The following is a 19,503-nucleotide window of genomic DNA, read 5'->3' on the forward strand; positions in this document are numbered from 1 at the left end:
TCCAGTTCTGGGCACTACACTTTGAGTGCGTAAAAGATTCACAAGAATGGTTCCAGGGATGAGGAACTTCAGTTATGAAGGCAGATTACACAAGTTAGGACTATTTTCCTTGGAGAAAAGAAGGCTGAAGGGAGATTTGATAGAGGTATTCAAATAAGACCATAAGACCATAAGGCATAGGAGCAGAAGTAGGCCAAATGGCCCATTGAGTCAGCTCCACCATTCAATGAGATCATGGCTGATCTGATAATCCTCAACTCCACTTTCCTGCCTTTTCTCCATAACCCTTGATTCCCTTACTGATGAAAAATCTATCTTAGCATTGAATATACTTAATGACCCAGTCTCTACAGCCCTCTGTGGTAAAGAATTCCACAGATTGACTACCCTCTGAAAGAAGAAATTCCTCCCCATCTCCGTTTTAAACAGGCGCCCTCTTACTCTGAGATTATGCCCTCTGGTCCTAGACTCTCCTACAAGGGGAAGCAACCTCTCAGCATCTACCCTGTCAAGCCCCCTAAGAATATTGTATGTATCAATAAGGTTGCCTCTCATTCTTCTAAATTCCAATGGGTACAGGCCCAAGCTACTCAACCTCTCCTCATAAGAAAGTCCCTCCATACCCAGGATCAACCTAGTGAACCTTCTCCGGACTGCCTCCAATGCCAGTACAGCTTTCCTTAGATAAAGGGACCAAAATTGTTCACAGTATTCTAGGTGTGATCTAACTAGTGCATTGTATAGTTTTAGCAAGACTTTCCTATTTTTATACTCATTCCCTTTGAAATAAAGGCCAATATTCCATTTGCCTTCCCTATTACCTGTTGAATTTGTATGTTAGCTTTTTGGGATTCATGCACAAGAGCTCCCAAATTCTTCTGATCTACAGTCTTCTGCAGTCTTTCTCCATTTAAATATTATTCAGTTCCTCTATTCTTCCTGCCAAAGTGCATAACCTTACATTTTCCCACATTATATTCCATCTGCAAAGTTTTTGCCCCGTCGACTCCTTATGTCATCCTCACCGCTTGCCTTCCCACCTATTTTTGTGTCATCTGCAAACTTGGTGATAGTACATTCACTTCCCTCATCTAAGTCATTAATATATATTGTAAATAAGTGAGGCCCCAGTTCTGATCCCTGTGGCATTCCACTAGTTACAGGTTGCCATCCTGAAAATGCCCTCCTTATCCCAAAGCTTTGTCTTTTATTAGTTAGCCTATCCTCCATCCACGATAATATATACTACTCCCAACATCCATGGGCTCTATTAGGTAGCCTTAAGTGCAATACTTTATTGAAAACCTTTTGGAAATACAAATATATTACATCTGCTGGTTCCCCTTTATCTATCCTGCTTGTTACCTCCTCAAATAATTCTAATAAATTTATTAGGCATGATTTCCTCTTCATGAAGCCACGCTGACTCTGCTTGATTAGATTATGTATTTCTAAATGCTCTGCTATTACATCCTTTATAATAGACTCCAACATTTTCCCAATGACAGATGTTAAGCTAACTGGCCTATAGTTACCTGTTTTTTGTCTCCCTCCCTTTTTGAATAAGGGTGTAACATTGGCAGTTCTCCAATCCTCTGGGACTTTTCCAGAATCTAAGAATTCTTGGAAGGTTACTACCAGTGCATCCACTATCTCTGTAGCTACTTCTTTTAATATCTGAGGATGCAACCCATCAGGTGCAGGTGACTTATTGACCTTTAGCCTAATTAGTTTCCCTGGTACTTTTTCTCTAGTGATAATTATTGTATTTATTTCATCCCCATCTTTTGTCCCTTGATTAATTAGTATTTTTGGAATGCTATTAGCATCTTCTACCATGAAGACTGAAGCAAAGTATTTATTCAACTCCTATGCCATTTCCTGGTTCCCCATTATTATTTCTCCAGCCCCATTCTCTAAGGGGCCTATGTTCACTTTGGCCTCACTCTTCCTTTTTATATATTTAAAGAAGCTCTTACTGTTGATTTTTATATTACTTGCTAGTTTACTCTCAAAGTTTATTTTCTTTTTTTTGGTCATCTTTTGTTGGTTTTTAAAACTTTCCCAATCCTCTGGCTTACCACTAATCTTTGCCACATTGTATGTTTTTGCTTTCAATTTGATACTGTCCTTAACTTCCTTAACCATGGTTGGTTTATCCCCTTCCTTGAATCCTTCTTCCTCACTGGGATATATCTTTGTTGAGAGTCATGAACTATTTTCTTAAACATCTGCCATTGTTCATCAACCATCTTTTCTGCTAAATTCCTTTCCCAATCCACTCCAGCCAACTCTGCCCTCATTCCATTCTAATTACCCTTATTAAAGTTAAGAGCAGTTGTTTCCGACCCAAGTTTCTCACTCTCACACTGAATGCTACCATATTATGGTCACTATTTCCTTGGGGATCTTTTACTCTGAGATCACTTATTAAACCTGCCTCATTACACATTACCAGATCCAAAATAGCCTGATCTCTGGTTGGATTCACAACATATTGCTCTACGAAACTGTCCTGAATACACTCTATGAATTCTTGCTCGTGTCTACCTCTGCCAATTTGATTTTCCAAATCTACATGAAGATTAAAGTCACCCATGATTAATGCACTTCCTTTTTTACATGCCCTCATTATCTCCTGATTTATTTTCTGTCCTAAAGTATAGCTACTGTCAGGGGGCCTATAGACTACTCACAACAACATCTTCTTCCCCTTGTTATTTCTTACCTCCACTCATATGGATTATACATCTTCCAATCCAAGATCCTTTCTTGCTATAGTATTATTGCATCTTGTGCTAATATCTCTCCTTGTAACCACAACTCCATAATGGCTATAAGATCATACCCATTAACCTCTATTTGTGTCATTAATTCATTTATTTTGTTCCAAATACTATGTGCATTTAAGTAAAGGGCCATTAATTTTGCCTTTTTACCATTTTTTCCCCTTTTGATCCTATTTGCTGCTTTTTTTATATTTGTACACTCTTGAGTGGTCTGGACAGAGTAGATAGGGAGAAAGCTTTCCCACACATGAAAGGGTTGAGAACAAGAGAACACAGATTTAAAGTAATTGGCAAAAGAAGCTAAAGCACCACAAGGAAATTTTTGTCCAGGCAACGAGTGGTTGAAGCCTGGGAAGCAGTATCTGGGAGTATGGTGGAGGTAGGTTCAATTGAAGCATTCAAGAGGGAATTAGACTGTTATCTGAAAAGGAAGTATGGGGAGAAGACGAGAGAATGGCATTCAGTGAATTGCTCATTCATAGAGCCAGTGCAGACATGATGGGCCAGATGGCCTCCTTATGAGTTGTAACAATTCTGTGATTCTGAGATCAGAGGAAAATTCAGAGCAGTACATACAATGAAAATTCTCCTTGTTCATGCCTTGCTCAAACATTTGAAGACTTTTCAGAATTAATAATGTTAATACAAAGATTCTCCCAGGCATGGACAGGTGTCATGTGATGTCCAGACCTCTGCTAATGTTATCCTAAAATGATGTGCCGATTGGAAACAGCTGTTCCCTAATTTTACCCAATGCCCTGTCTGCTACTTGATGTGGAGCTGAAACAGGGAACTCAACAGAATGGGAATTAGCTGTGTTTTGCATGATGTCTCATGCAGGAGATAACTTACTTGCCATTGCCATTTGTGAGCTATGTGCTCACTTGTCAGATTAACACCATATTGAATAATATGCTATCCAATATCTTTGATTTGTTTTATCATCCACATATTGAAATTGCTGAAAATTTGTAGGACCAAGAATATTAAACCCTTTGAATATTTAAATAATTCTGCAAGTCCAATATATTTAAATAGAAATAAAACAAAGTTACCTTTGTTTTTCTAAATGCTTTAAGAAGCCACATGCAACAATAACAATCATGAAAATATGACTCTGAGGAATTATTTACTTTTGACTTACGTAAGCCCTTTTGAAGTAAGAAAAAGTTATTCACACACTCTTTCCAACTTTGGGAGCGTCACCCATTTGCACCGTTAAACATCTTTAGTGAAGCACATTTTAATTAAAAGGCAAAATGGACCCAATAATGAATGGAAGCATTCTAGCGATGACCTTAATTTTAAATCAGATAATTAGGATAATTAAAACATGCAGCAGTTAATTTAAATAAGGAACCGTTCATTGACTTTATAGCATCATGCAATAAAATCTGTATGCAGCCATTTTTATGGCATATTCTGGGATCTGGAGGCAGCAATTGTATAAAGGAACTCAGCAAGAAGAGCAAATGGCAAATAGAAAGTGTACTGTAAGACAAGTAGAAATCGTATAACTTTACTAATAAAATAAACAATTCTCTACCTTTTCTCCTTTTGGTCCAGGTTGGCCCTAGAAAATGAAATAATGGAAGATTGGTTTGTAACTAGAGCATATTTTATGAAATTCTTCATCCACCTACTGCTTTTTAATTTCCTTTTTGAACAATTTAAAGTAATTACTTATGCTCGGCAAGATGAGGCATATCAATACTAAGAAACAAAATATATTTTCCACTTTTGCCATCCAGTATCAACCTGAAGTGTCATCAGGTACATCATTGTTAGGTGCAGAGTAAACTTTCTACTAGTCTTTGCCAAAAATAGGCTTTCACCCTAACCTTAGATGAGTACTCCTTTCTTCATTACTATTAATTTTCCTACAGCCATCCTTAATGATTATGAGTGAAATTCTAATTTGGGATAATACACTATTGTCACTGTTATATAAAATTTATGACATGGAAGTGGAAAATGCTGGAAATGCTCATCAGGTCAGTTAGTACCTGTGGCAACTGTATCAACAGAAGCAGGCTGAACAGATGGTCTCATTATAAATGCTTGGCTGAGCTCCAAGACTGACTAATAGATTCAGTCCAGCAGGATTTTGTTTACACAGTTGCAAAGAGTGCTAGTGTTGTCTGAGTGACAGTCTTATTACCTTGTAATAACTTGATCTTTGCCTGAAGTAGTTTTTCAATGCCAGTGTGTTTATTTGGCCAAGATTCAACTTTCTTCAATGGGAATTTCACTGGTTGTGTTTGAGTGATAGTTCTATGAGAAGGTAAAGGGATGGGGGTGGGGGTGAGGTTTTTCCAAAGAGAATGTTGAATGCCTGATTGTTTTTTTGGCTCCCAACTCCAGCCTACAGTTCCCCCATGATTCACAACTCCACTGAGAAGCTGTGAACCACATCTCCTGCAAAAGCCAGCCCAACTCCAGCAAAATTGCAGGGGTTCTGAAATGCCAATCCCTGCAATGGAGCCAGCAATGTTGGGAGTACTGCATGCAGGCTCACGGCCTGCACTTTTATTCTATGCTGACAAAAATAGCTGGAAACAGGAATGTGACAGGAATCTCAGAATTAGGTCTGCCTGCTGTTTCTAAAGTCCGTCCATCTGTGTTCTGACTTGGGCAGAGGCATGAAAATCCAGGCCTAAATCTCAGGAAAGATATATCAGTCTTGGAGAGAGTAGTGAAGATTCACCAGAATTATACCAGGGCTAGAAGGGTTAAATTACGAGGACAGGTTGCATAAAGTTGGTTTGTAATCCCTTGGGTTTAGAAGATAGGGATGATCTAATTAAAGTATTTAAATTGATGAAGGGATTCAATTGGGTTGATATAGATAAACTATATTCTCTTCTGGGGAATCCAGAACAAGAGAAGATAATCTTAACATTGAAACTGGGCCATTGAGGAGTGAAATCAGGAAGCATGTAATAAAATTTAATGAAAGGTAACAAAAATTTGAAACTCTTCATCAAAAGGCTGGGAATGCTGGGTCAGTTGAAATTTTCAAGTTGGAGGCTGGGATTTGCTGTGGAGATTCGGCGGCCCAGCCAAAAGTTCATTGACTTCCAGCGGGACTGGACAATCCCAGTGGCAGGCAGGGCTGGAAAATCCCACCCTGAGACTGATAAATTCTTGTCAGATAAGGGTATCAATACATATGAAGCAAAGGTGGATAAATATTGTTGAGGTACAGATCATCTGCAAACTAACAATGGCTGTACAAGCTCAATGAGCTGAATGGCCTACAAGTGTTCCTGTTTTCACTTGTTCCTGAGGGAGTTCAAAAACTCTGACCTCAAATTATTTGGTGCCATGTAACATCTTGCAACAAATCTTACAAACTTCTAGTATTCCTGCATGCCGTGTGATTTTCTATAGATACTAAATACCATAATTTTCCATAAAGAGGGTGGTGAATTATCAGTCGATTTAAGTGATGACAAATCACTTGCACTAAAAAAAATCACTAGTTAATGGCCGAAACACGTTTACCCAAATAAACAAGCTTACTTATGTGTAAACAGATGTTTTGGCCCTCAGCAAATGAACAACTGCTTTAGTGTTTACAAAATTACTACATATTAATGCACATTTAACATGTAAAAACACTTCTAACTCCCAGAACAATTTCCCCACTAGAGTTTTCCCATATGATTCGCACAAAATTATTTCCTTTTTGGTGTGGCTGGAAGTACATTGGGATGTGGGGCTGGTGGGGGACCATTCACTATGAAACCAGTTTATGAGTGAATTATTCCGTTTAACTTCCTGTGTCATTTGATACTTCATGATCGCTGAAGTGAATCCTATGAACCCAATTTAACAGAAGATATGAGTTTAATATGTTATACTTGCAGTATTTTTACAGTTTGAGGAGTGGGGACAAAATCACGCCCTCCTTTATGCTTCTACAAGCAGCACCAGCAAGCCAGACAATTACTTTAATTTACGCACAGTTTTGGTGAAATCTCTATTAAAGCTTTAACCCACCTTTGCGATTTTCAGATGCCAACTCACCTGCTATGTTTGCCAGCATTTTCGGTTTTGTTTCATTTGCCTGACAATTTTTTTGATCTATAACAATTACTATGAAACTTTAGGGAAATGATATGAAATATTCACACAGGAGCTGAGCTTTGTAGTTCATTGAAGCTGCGTAACTTTTCAAGTAATTTTTCAAGGCTGAGTTTCCAGCGAGAATGGGTTGGAAAATATGACGTTTAAAGCGATAGCCCCACCTCCACCAGGAAAGGTGTGTAGGAAGTGGGGATGGGAATTTTCAGGGTGTTCAAACGGCCTCTGAAATTTCCCTAATTTTTAATTGGATCATTCCTCCTTTATAACGAATGTGCCTTGGATCACTTGATGGGACACAGAAACAATGGACATTCTTCTCGAGTTAGTCAGAAGTTGACATCATCATTCAAAGGAAGACAAGCGTTCAACTCAACCACTCAGCCTTCAAGGACAAGGTAGCATAAGACCTGGAACATTGCTAACAACCAGTACATTGCCTCTAATCTGTCCAAGAGACTGGCTATCCAATACTAACTTATCAGCTATCTAGGGAACCAATCCTCAAACTCATCAAAACAAATTATGTCAATTCAACACTGATCTCAATAGTAAGTTGATAATCAATGATAGACTTAATTCTGAACTATGGATGTATCACTGAACTGCCTTTATAATCTGTCATTCATTTTGTTAAGTAACCTTGTTTACAACTATTTCTATCTACAGTTATTGACATACTCAATGTTTAAGCTTAGGTACTGGTGATCATGATTTTGGAGCTAATAAACAAACAGTAGTGCATGGCATGTCTGGCTTCTTTGAAGATTTGGCAAGAAAGGGTTAATTCACTCACTCAGAAGCTTGTGCGTATCCTAATCAAAGGTGGATAAAGTAAACTCTTATTCTATCTGAACTGGGTAATCTAAGTGTATTTGGTGAGACAAATTTGGACATCGTTGATGCTTGGAGGTAAATCCTCCGCGTGTCCTTAGTGAAGAGTTAAGGTGAAGGGGTTAAGGATATGTCAGGTTGCTTGACAAATAGTTCTTAGGATACTAACTCTTAATGTTCTTAGATAATGTAGACAAACAGAGTAATCAATATGCACACACCCAGGTCCCACAAACTGGACTGCTGGACTCAAGGTATACCTCATTAGTTAGACTTACAACTGCACGTTTAGATTTTTAATTTTATTACAGGTCGAGTATCCTTTATCTGTAAGTCCGCAAACCAAACACATCCAAAAACCGCATTTTTTTTTAACCTCACCGACCTTTAGTACAGGAAGTCCTGTTGTTTGTCTGCACTTTTAACTTTGTGATTTTAATGGTGAACATGTCAAAAAGAAACTTTTTCAAGTGCACTATATTTATTATTCAGTGATACATCTTACTTTTTTAGCCATATTATTTACTTTAGACTATAGCTGGCCTGAAAACAAATTATCTGAAATCCAAAATCGGCCCCGAGGGCTTCAGATAAAGAAAACTTGACCTGTACCTACAAAGTTCCTGGAAGTTCAGCTGATAATGGTACAGCAAAGACAACAGGGAATCTGGGACTTTGATGAACAATAGGACAAACAGTATATTTTCTTAGGCAATGAGATTAAAGAACTGAGAAATGAACTGAAAGAGGAATGAGATAGAAGGTAAATTAGAGGGGGTGAATTCAATGTCAAATCATACAGGAGATACAGAGGGGGAAAGAATGATTGAATTAAGAGAGAGGGGAAAAAACAAAGGAAGAGTAAGAAAACACATTTTAAAAATTTGAAATCTGGCTTTTTAAAAATCTTCTAAAATAGTTCACAACTTGCAGTAATGAGACTGACTCTACACTCAATTGTTTACCTACTGGGCAAGAGAAATTGATTGGCTGTCATCAACAATTATCATGCTGTTAAAAGTGTATTTAAGATGTTAATTACCAGACTTGATTTTCTGTGGTGAGTTTAATGGGCAACGGATGTACAACTTTAGCAACTTCATGAAAATCAAAGTGAAATTAAGATGTCGTTTACGTGAAGCCAACAGCAGAGCTGCACAAATTGGCCAGCAACTTGTAATGATTGGGATCCCGCTTTCTCACTACAAGTTACTGACCCATTTGCGCATTGGTAACAGCATGTATCATTTAGATGTTGTCATTTGTTTAGTATCATCTGGCTCAGTACTGAGATAAAGAACTGGATAATCTTAAAAGGAGATACAGAAGGAATAGTCTGAAAACGTGAAAGCAAGTTTGTAATAGTTCCAAATGCATTCAGTCATCTGTAATGGTCAAATACAGAACCTGTATGGAGTTACTTTTGACTCTGTGAGAGTATCACAGAAAGTTATTTCAAATGGAAAATTAAAATGTTAAGGACCAGAATTGTGCAGTTCAAAATTTACCATTCCAGGATGCTAGAAATGATAATCAAGCAAATAATTGGAAACCATTCAAAGAGAACTGGGGCTTTATGGCATTGCATCATACCTCATGAAATAGCCAATATCAGAACTGCCAAGCTGGAAAAGATGCTGGATTAGAGGAAATCTCTGCTGATAACCAGCAAAACATTTGTGGGCAACTTTCAGTAAAATCTGGGCCATTGAGTAGAAGAAAGAATGTAGCAACGTTCAGTTTTTCAGCATTGACATTCATCATATTGCTGTTCATCAATCAGAAGAGAAACAAAATGTAGTGGCAGACTACCTCAAGATTAGTGAGTAACCACAGCTGTTTCTGCTTGAAATAAACAGATAATTTACAATGCTACTGTCGAATAGATGTTAATGCAAATGACTAATGGTTGTCATTTTTTGGCTGATGTAAGCAACTAGTAATTTTAAATATGGACATTGAAGTAATCCCACAAAAATAAATCTGAAACAGCATGGTTAAAATTAAGTTAAACAAACGAGAAATGAAATATTTGGCTGACTGACTCCAAAAATGAATAAAATATGGATCTTGCTGAAGTTGAAACACTGGGTAAGATGCCTTCTACCATCAATAAATAACTGGGTAAATTCCTCCCTTCTGTGCATGAACATTACTCCACCCATTGTAAAACCCATACAATTTTGATCAAATTGAAAATAATTAATCTACATTAAAATAACTAAATTAACTAAGAGAGGGAATTACTCTCAAATCTCCAACAATTGCTTGGAATTATTATCCATAGAATTTCAGAGTCATTTAAAATAGGGTTCCTGATGGCCCCATGAGTTTACCAATGAGCTTGTACCTGTGCACTAGTTTTCAGTGACTAGTGCACATAGACATCTAAGCCCTTTTGCTCTTCCACAGCTTCTTATCTCGCACCATGAAGCAAATGTTCTGATTTGTGGGCAGGATTTTTCAGTCGGCTTGTGGGTGTGGGCTCGACACGCCGATACATAAAATGACGCGTGATGATGTCAGGCCTGCATCCTGACATCATTGTGTTGTCTCGTGATGTTTCATTCGGCAGGCGCACGCTGGAGTCGGCTGCACGCCTGCCGATATGTAGACAGCCTATTAAGGCCATTAAAGAAGCGATTAAGTTAATTGTAAACGCTGCCCATCCAACCTTAAGGTTGGTGGGCAGGTGAAAAGGCAAAGCGGCCTTCGCGTTTTTTTAGAAAACCTCACCCACAAGAAGGATGAGGTATCCTAAAGCTTTTTATTAATTTAATAAAAACTTTTCTCCTACATATAAAAACATGTCCCATTGCATGTGACACATTCACAAGAGGGGACATGTTTAACTAAATTCTTACTCCATGAATTTAATATTTTCAGTAATGATTCAATCTCCTTGAGGCAGCTCCGTGCCTCAGAGAGATTGAAGTGCTCTTTTGCACACAGGCACGAAAGAGCGCTGGCCCCAACTCTCTCTCCTCCCCCAACCTGCACAGATAGCGCTGAGCGCTACCGCTCATGTCTTAGGCTGGGCGGGCCTTAATTGGCCCGCCCACATAAAATGGCGGCGCGGAGCCGATCATGGGCAGCGATTGGCTCCGCAACAGCCCTCACCCCCGCCCACTCCTGACGAACCCGCCTGCCGCCTGAAAATCTCAGGCCTGTCTTTCTCAGATCCAAAATGAATGACTTCATACTTCTCAACGCTGATCTCCGTTTTTCATGGCTTCTGTTTTTGTCCCTAATATTACTTCCTGTTCACATTCACACTGTGCCTCACGTCTTAGTATCATTTGTAAACTTGGATATACAACTGTCTATTCCTTCATCCAAGGAATATATATACCAAAAAGCTAAATCCCAGTATACACCCCTGAATATTAAATTTGTCACCAAAAGTCCTTACTTCTACTCTCAACCAATTACCAACTCAAGTCACTGGTTAGCTTCAATTCCGTGGACTCTCATCTTTAATAATTTTGTGGAGAACCTTATCAATTGCCTCAGGAAGCTCACATTCAGAACATTCATGGATGCTCCCATTTCTACCATGCCAGTGACTCCCTCAAAAACCTCAACTCCACAGTTCACAAAACGCTCTTTTCCTCTTCGTTTGGTTTATGTATGGTTGCATTGAGGTTACAATCAGATCAGGCATGATCTTATTGAATGGCAAAGCAGACTGGAGGGGCCGAGTGGCATCCTCCTGCTCCTAATTCATTATGTGAACATATTCACATAACCGTTTACTCCCAGGTTCATATAACATTTCTCCCTCAATTCACAAGGCATTCTTTCCCAGCCCTGAGTTCACAAGCCAATTCCCTCCCTCTCCAGAGTTCATAAGACACTTTGCTCCTTGGTGCATAATACATTTCAGCTTAGTTCACAAGACACTCTACTACCAGCTCACAAGATACTCTTTCCTTCCTTTGCCACCCACCCTGCCCCCCCAACCCCCCACCCACCCCCCAGCTGAGAAAGCAAGTCCCCTCTCCCCAGTACTCAAGACATTCCCATTTCTTCCCTGTTCACAAACTCTCTTTCCTTACTTTCACAGACACTTCACCCCTGCCTTGGTTCAGAAGCTACTCTGAATCATTCTCCAAATTCATGCAGACTCTTTATTCCTTCCTTAAAATATAGCGGGAGAAATTAAATGTCCTCCCTGAGGCGTATTTGGAGTTAGGGGGCATCTAATTGGGTGGCGGGTAGGTAGCTCTCCATCTTCCCGCCTCTGCCACAACTAAGTCCAGGTCAGGATGCCTCATGGACAGCCTTCCTGCCCTGACGCCAATTGAGGCCCTTAAGTGGAGTTCCTTATTTAAAGGCACTTATTGCCTGATCAAGGAGCCTGGCATTGGGAATGGGGGGGGGGGGGGGGGGGGGGGCGGGGTGCTTAGAACCACCCCCTCCCCACAATTCCCCGCCCGCTCTTACTCACACTCGGTCTGGGTCCCTTGATGATCATGGACCTCTGATGGGCACATTTCTGGCAGCAGCCATGGCTCCTGCAATTTCACATTCCATAATTGAGTTGTTTATCTTCTGTGAAAACTAGAAACCCAATGGCCTCCCATATGACATGAAAAGAAGACTTGGAGCAAGAATTTATGACTTCAACTTTACATGAGGTAGCAAAGGAAAATTATCTATAACTTAAAGAAATGTACCATAAAAACAACTGGGAAACAGGCTGCATTTCAGGCTCAGTAACAAACACTTGATTTTCACATTGCTGTTTAGTCGTTCAAATTGTGTTTTCCTATTTAAGTCTATTCTTCCTCCAGCAGGTAACAAGAAAGTAGTGCAGGCTTCTTTTAAACATTTAGGGACCAGAAAATACCTACTGGCTTTCCATCCAATCCAAGAGGGCCCTAGAATCCAAAACCAAAACAAAATTTTAGAATTGCAGAATTTTAAAATTAGCAGAATCATATCAGCGTGGCTGTGTACATAAAGTACTCGGGAGTAGAAATTTGTTTCAGCCAGTGGCATGTGAATGAAATGGAATACATTGTGTAATAGGTGGGAGATTTGATCCCACCTGTTTTGGGCCACTGTCTCAGACACATTTCTATCCCTAAGAATCTGATGTATCATAATAGAGTTATAAATGCTGAATGCATAATTTCAAATATGTACTTCGCAATATATTACAATGAAATTAAATAGAACAACATAGGCTGAAAAATACCTTCATGTATTGCATTTAGAAAAATATACTGTTGCACATTTCACAGCAGAGTTATTGAAAATATAACGCCTACATGGAAAGTTATTAATTTCATCTGTGAAAGGCAATGTAATAATGTTAATTGCAGACAATAATTATATCATCCTTCAAAGGCTTAACAGACAGCATTTTAGAATAAGCAAATACAAATGATCAAGGTAGAAAGAAATTCAGGGGTATGATCCGGTATATTTCTGCCATTTTTCAGTGGCTGGTTCCCATTTGGAGAACTGGCCTCCCCATATGACTGTGAGCAGTCATATTAGAAATATTTGCATATGTCAAGTTTCCCACCATTTTCACTCTTTTGCGTAAGTTGCAGAGGTTGTCGGTTAAGTACAAATAGTAACTATTCAGAAATGGATGGAGCAGGGGCAGAGGACAAAATTCGAAGAGAAACCTTTGCAAGTGCTGGTTGAATGAAGGTATGTACGGATCCCATAAATTAAATGAAAATGTTTATGAAAATCTTCCTAAAGAGACAGATCATTAGCCTCTTCCGCTTCTTACTGCAGCAGGCCCCTTAACTTGCTTCTTTAGCAGTACATTATGGACTTGCTGGGATTCCTGCAACTTTCTGAAAACTATATAATTGGAATGATCTTCCATTCATTCTCTCCATATCACATTGACAGTTCCCTTTGGATGTCCACTCACAGGAGGCATGTGCGTTTTCCAGCTTTAATTATTGAATCAGGGTACAACTGAAATATGGCTTTATAAATATTATATATGAACTGAAATACTCATCTCTTCTGCATGATAAAAATCTCTGAAAAACTTGCAATGCCTATTAGACATTGGAACATAAGCACTAAAACCTCCCAATCACGACATGGATTGTAATTCTGCGACACTAGTAATTGTAAAGGTGCACAAACACAATATTTCTTAACCACCTGATTAGTGTGCAGGAGTTTTTATATAGCGACAACACTTGGAAAATATGCAGAACTCTTTTGCTGATTGTATTCTGGTAGTGTATTCTGGTAGCTCACTCAAATGGCTATTATTCATGCTTAAGCCTTGATATGAGTGTTTGCACAGTATTTGACCTTGGGGCATTACAGCTGAATACAATCCCATCCTACCTGAAATTCACATACGCACTTCCAGCAGGGATAATTGAATAACAATCAGGAACAGGAAACACGGGCAGTTTTCCTTTTGTAACCCAGGTCCCTGCAGCAATTATATGAAATTAGCTAATTCAGCACAAATCAGAAATTGAACCTGGGACCTTCCTGGTCTGTTTGGCTGATCTACTCACTGGATAGACTCACTAATGAGTCAGGGGAATTGGTAAAAATATTTTTACTGGGAAAACTGCACCTGACGTTCAATTCTTAGTGCTAACTATGTAGCTTATGCATTATTGAACCAGAAAGCATACAGCAATAAATGTTAAAATGGCTTCCGATTATAGGAATATAGGCAGATAGTAAGAAATTAGGAATTGAAGGCTCCATCCCTGAAGGTTTATTTTAAGTATAAATAACTGACTGTAATTTAATATAAAGATCTCACATCTTACCTACTCCATGATTACAGTCCTAGTACACAATCAAAATCAATTTTTTATGATAATGGAAATACCACAGGTATAATTTAGGGAATAGCCATCACTCACAATTATAACAAGCAGCTATAATAAAACAATTATTTCAAATTTGAACCCCCTCAAACTGGTATGTGTTGGGCAGTGGGAATGTTAAGATGGTAGAGGGGTGGTGGGTTTGTGTCACATTGCTGCCCCCCAACAATCATGACTTACATGAAATGAGGCATGGGAAGGTTGTCTGTCCCAGAGGAAGGGGCCCAGGTTAAATGGCAAAGTCACAGGCCTAGATGGAAGCTGGGCAAATTCCTGAGAGTGGCCAATATATCTATGTGCAGAGGTATGTGGATTATCAAGGAGCGGTGCCGCCCAGTCACTGAGCTCTGTAGGTTCTTGCCTAATTGCCTTCAGGAGTCAGAAGGGAATTTCCAGTGATTTTTCTCAAACTGGCCTTAGGTTTTTTCCTGCTTCTTGCAAGATCTTAGGTAGGAGGGGGAGTGGTCTAAAGAAGTTACATAATGCCAGGATAAGACAGGTTTGATGGACCAGGTGGCATTTAGGCATCCTTCTATTACGTTTATATCTTTGGTTGCCAGTGTATGTCTCTCTCTCTCTCTCACTGTCTCTCACATTGCTGTGTTTCTATCTCACAGGTGTTATACAGTAATTATAATGGTAGATGCTCAGTTTACTTTCAAAGTTAGATTTTAAAACATCCAAATAAAAAGCAGTGTAACTTGAATTAGTGAGGCTAACAGCCAAAGAGACAAAAAAAGTAATGGGAGAGTAATTGGGCTTCAGAGTGCTCATTTTCTACCAGTGAAAAATGGTGCTTAAGATGTGTGCACACATTTCTGATGGCATCTGCATCCGATGCTATTTTGGTAATGGATTTGCTTGCTGATATCCACATCACTGATTTCTTCAGCCTGCGCATCCACCCCTTCCACCCCCCACAACCCCCTTCATGGATTCAGTAATGCCCCTTCCAGGATGGCCATCAATGTCTCCTCCATGGGAGTTAAAACATACAGGGTTCACTCGTGCTTCCAAAGGTTTTTGCTGTCTGTTGTTTTGTGTCATGTTCTTCTGCAAGAAAGAGTGATGTGTACCATGCAATAAGTTTCAGTGATGTGTGTTATGGTCGAATAGCTAGCAGCTAGGTTGTGAGATATGGCTGTGAGGCTTCCAACAGTTCTAAGTGTGTGAGAGTAAGATAAAGCATACGAATCAAAAGTTTGAGACTGCTTGATAGATATTGGTGATGGGGGGATGGTGATGGGGGTATGGTGAATTAAGCAGCGGATGAGGCGAGTGGTATTGTTGTTAGGATATGCAATGAAAGATTAACTCAGTAACCTTGACAATTTGTGTCAGGTCTTGAAATGTCTTGCACTGCATCCGGGATCTTGGAGGAACATTCCTGACATTGACTTCCACAACTACTTTTTCCCACTACCTCCTGAGCATATGTCTACAGGGCCTCCTATACCCTGCAGAGATATGCAGGGCTGTAACTTCCTCGGAGTTGCAATTACCCATTCTAAATTTCTTCCATGCCTGACCTTCCGACTCAGGCTGTGCAACATCGAGGCAGCACAGCTGCCTCAAGGCCCAGTGTCGCAGTCCAGCAGAGTCAGATTGAAAAAGGACACACTCACTTTTTTACGGCAGCAGCTGCTGTAAACCAGGTAAGTTACAGGTCCCACTGAAATTGACAGGCCAGGGAGAAGGCAAGTGTCTAAGGTATGGGCCCCAGTTATGCCTGTCTCTTTATGGGGTATGTGGAACATTCCTTGTTCCAGTCCTACTCCGGCCTCCTCCCACAACTCTTTCTCCGGTACATCGATGACTGCTTCGGTGCTGCTTCATGCTCTCGTCTGGACCTGGAAAAATTTATTAATTTTTCTTCCAATGTCCACTCCTCCATCATTTTCACATTGTCCATCTCTGACACTTCCCTTCCCTTCCTTGACCTCGTTGTCTCAATTTCTGGTGATAGACTGTCCACCAATATTCATTACAAGCCTACCGACTCCCACAGATACCTCGACTACAGCTCCTCACACCCCGCTTCCTGTAAGGAGTCCATCCCATTCTCTCAGTTTCTTCACCTCCGTCCCATCTGTTCTGATGATGCCACTTTCAAAAACAGTTCCTCTGACATGTCTTCCTTCTTCCTTGACCGAGGTTTTCCACCCATGGTGGTTGACAGGGCCCTCAACCATGTCCGGCCCATCTCCCGTGCATCCGCCCTCACACCTTCCTCTCCCTCCCAGAACCATGATAGGGTCTCCCTTGTCCTCACTTATCACCCCACCAGCCTCCGCATTCAAAGGATCATCCTCCGCCATTTCCGCCAACTCCAGCATGATGCCACCACCAAACACATCTTCCCTTCACCCCCCAGCGGCATTCCGTAGGGATCGTTCCGTCCGTGACACCCTGGTCCACTCCTCCATCACCCCCTACATCTCAACCCCCTCCCACGGCGTCTTCCCATGCAACCGCAGAAGGTGCAACACCTGCCCCTTTACTTCCCCTCTCCTCACCGTCCAAGGGCCCAAACACTCCTTTCAAGTGAAGCAGCATTTCACTTGCACTTCCCTCAATTTAGTCTACTGCATTCGCTGCTCCCAATGCAGTTTCCTCTACATTGGAGAGACCAAACGCAGACTGGGTGACCACTTTGTCTGCAAGCATGACCCAGACCTCCCTGTTGCTTGCCATTTCAACACTCCACTGTGCTCTCATGCCCACATGTCCGTCCTTGGCCTGCTGCATTGTTCCAGTGAAGCTCAACGCAAACTGGAGGAACAGCACCTCATCTTCTGACTAGGCACTTTACAGCCTTTCGGACTGAATATTGAGTTCGACAATTTTAGATCATGAACTCTCTCCTCCATCCCCACCTCCTTTCCGATCCCCCTTTTTTCCAATAATTTATATAGATTTTTCTTTTCCCACCTATTTCCATTATTTTTAAATGTATTTCCATCCATTGTTTTATCTCTGCCTTTTAGCCTATTTTTATCCCTTCCCTCAACCCTACCCCCACTAGGGCTATCTGTACCTTTGTTATCATATTCCTTAGATAATATCATCAGCTTCAACACCTCTTTGTCCTTTTGTCTATGACATCTTTTGGCAATCTCCACCTATCACTGGCCCTCTATCCAGCTCTCCCTGTCCCACCACCCCCCCCACCTTAAACCAGCTTATAATTCACCTCTTTTCTATTTTTCCTTAGTTTTGTTGAAGAGTCATACGGACTTGAAAAGTTAACTGTGTTCCTCTCCGCAGATACTGCCAGACCTGCTGAGTTTTTCCAGGTATTTTTGTTTTTGTTTTGGATTTCCAGAATATGCAGTTTTTTGCTTTAATCTAAGTGTCTAAGGTAAGTGGATAGGATTTGGGCAACCGGGGAGGGGGATCAGAGGTTGGGGAGGGTTCAGGAGGGTTCAGGACCTTGGGGGGGATGTGTGGGAGGGGAGGGGTCAGACCTGGGGGGGGAGGGTTGTTGCACCTCAGGGGGGGGTGAGGGAGTCGAACCTCGGGGAGGGTGGGGGCGGTGGGACCTCAGGGGGGTGAGAAGGTGGGGTTTTGTCAGGCTTTGGATGGGGGTGTCGGGGGGGTGGGGTCGGACCTTGGGTGATGTGCGGGTGGGGTTGTCAGACCTTGGGTGGGGGGTTTGGGTCGGTTTGGGCCTGCAGGGTTGGGGGGGTCAAGTTGGGTCGGGCCTGTGCGGGAGGGGGCAGCTCAGGTTGTCAAGTCAGGATTGGATTGGGTCAGGTGGGGGTGGGTTGGGGAAGTCCTGTGGTACTGTAGGGGGAATCCCGTGGGGGGAACGGGTGGGTGGGGAATACTATGGTGGTGCGGTTATTTGGGTGGGTGGGGGGAGAGTCCTGGGCTGTCAGGTGTGTGGGTGGAGTTCCCTGGGGTGTCGGGGGTATGGGGGGACTCCCCTAGGAGTGAGTGGTGTGGGAGGAGTCCTGCAGGGGGTCGTTGAGCTGGGTGTTCACAATAGTTACTCAGAAGTTAGAAGAGATTTCAATTCTTCTAACTCTTTCTGGTAACTATTTGTGTAACACTGTAGGAACCAACTGAAGTTTGCGATTTAAGTCACATTTTCAGATGGTTCCCAGCACAGGGCAATTTCCCAGAGAGAGTTTGCATACTGGGCAATTGTCATGCAAACCCTGACCTGTGAAGTTCTGAGAGGGATTTTTCAGCGCAACTTGGGGTATCCCCAATCCGACGCTGGGGAGCTGAGAAGTTACAGCCTGGCATCTCCACTTTTCCACTTTCTCCACCACGACCTCCAGTGCAGTGTCTGAAAGCTTTGATGCTCACTCTCTCACATGATCAGCCATTACTAAAGTATCATTGCACAGATTCAGTTTTCAAATGAGCACTCCCCACTCACCCGCAGCCCCCGCACCCCCCACCCCCGCCGCCCCACCCACTGCCCCAAGTTCTAGCAGCCCAATGGGCCTCTGCTTTAAGTGCCTTTAGTGCTAACCAGGCATGGTATCAGGGCCCCTGCTGGTGCATGCAGCCAATGAATAGCATGAGTAGCATAGGCTGTACACTGCAATCATGTAAAGCTGCTGGCAGCACCAACTTAATCTTCTGTCTGCAATATAATGAACAGGCATGGGTTAAACGCACATCACAGTCCCCTGGGTGGTTATCCAGTTTCTCCTCCAAAATGTATTGTCAATTTCAAGCAGAGGGCTTGCTGGGTCAGCTTCACAAAGTCAGATAGAGAAGCAACAGTTTAGTTGAATCTAAGAGGCTTGGATATGAACAACCAATGAGGTTGGAGTCAGTGCTGCTGGCTAACCATGCTTGAGGGATCAAGGACAGGCAAATGGAAACCTTCACTCTTATCTTATAGTACAAATTTTAAAAGGCACCATGGGAGAGCATAGACGGAGGCAGTTGTTTGGGAATTAAATTCACATCACTGATGGGGTCAGGACTGGAGG

The 19,503-nt window shown here is 41.4% G+C and overlaps 1 protein-coding gene across 4 annotated transcripts in view; it reads right to left on the reverse strand.

Annotated features, from left to right (window-relative positions):
- The window catches only part of LOC121280769 (collagen alpha-1(XXIII) chain-like), a 275,471-nt gene that overhangs the window by 97,910 nt on the left and 158,058 nt on the right, over positions 1–19,503 (reverse strand). For 2 of the 4 annotated variants that reach the window (XM_041192942.1, XM_041192943.1), the window contains exons 6-7: positions 12,569–12,595; positions 4,336–4,362 (exon numbers count right to left, since the gene is read on the reverse strand). In XM_041192942.1, the coding sequence (XP_041048876.1) occupies positions 4,336–4,362; positions 12,569–12,595 (54 nt within the window). The remainder of the gene's footprint in view (positions 1–4,335; positions 4,363–12,568; positions 12,596–19,503) is intronic. The other 2 variants (XM_041192944.1, XM_041192945.1) reach the window with 1 other exon arrangement.

The sequence above is a fragment of the Carcharodon carcharias genome, chromosome 8 (assembly GCF_017639515.1).
Source record: "Carcharodon carcharias isolate sCarCar2 chromosome 8, sCarCar2.pri, whole genome shotgun sequence".
NCBI classification, from domain to species: Eukaryota; Metazoa; Chordata; class Chondrichthyes; order Lamniformes; family Lamnidae; genus Carcharodon; species Carcharodon carcharias.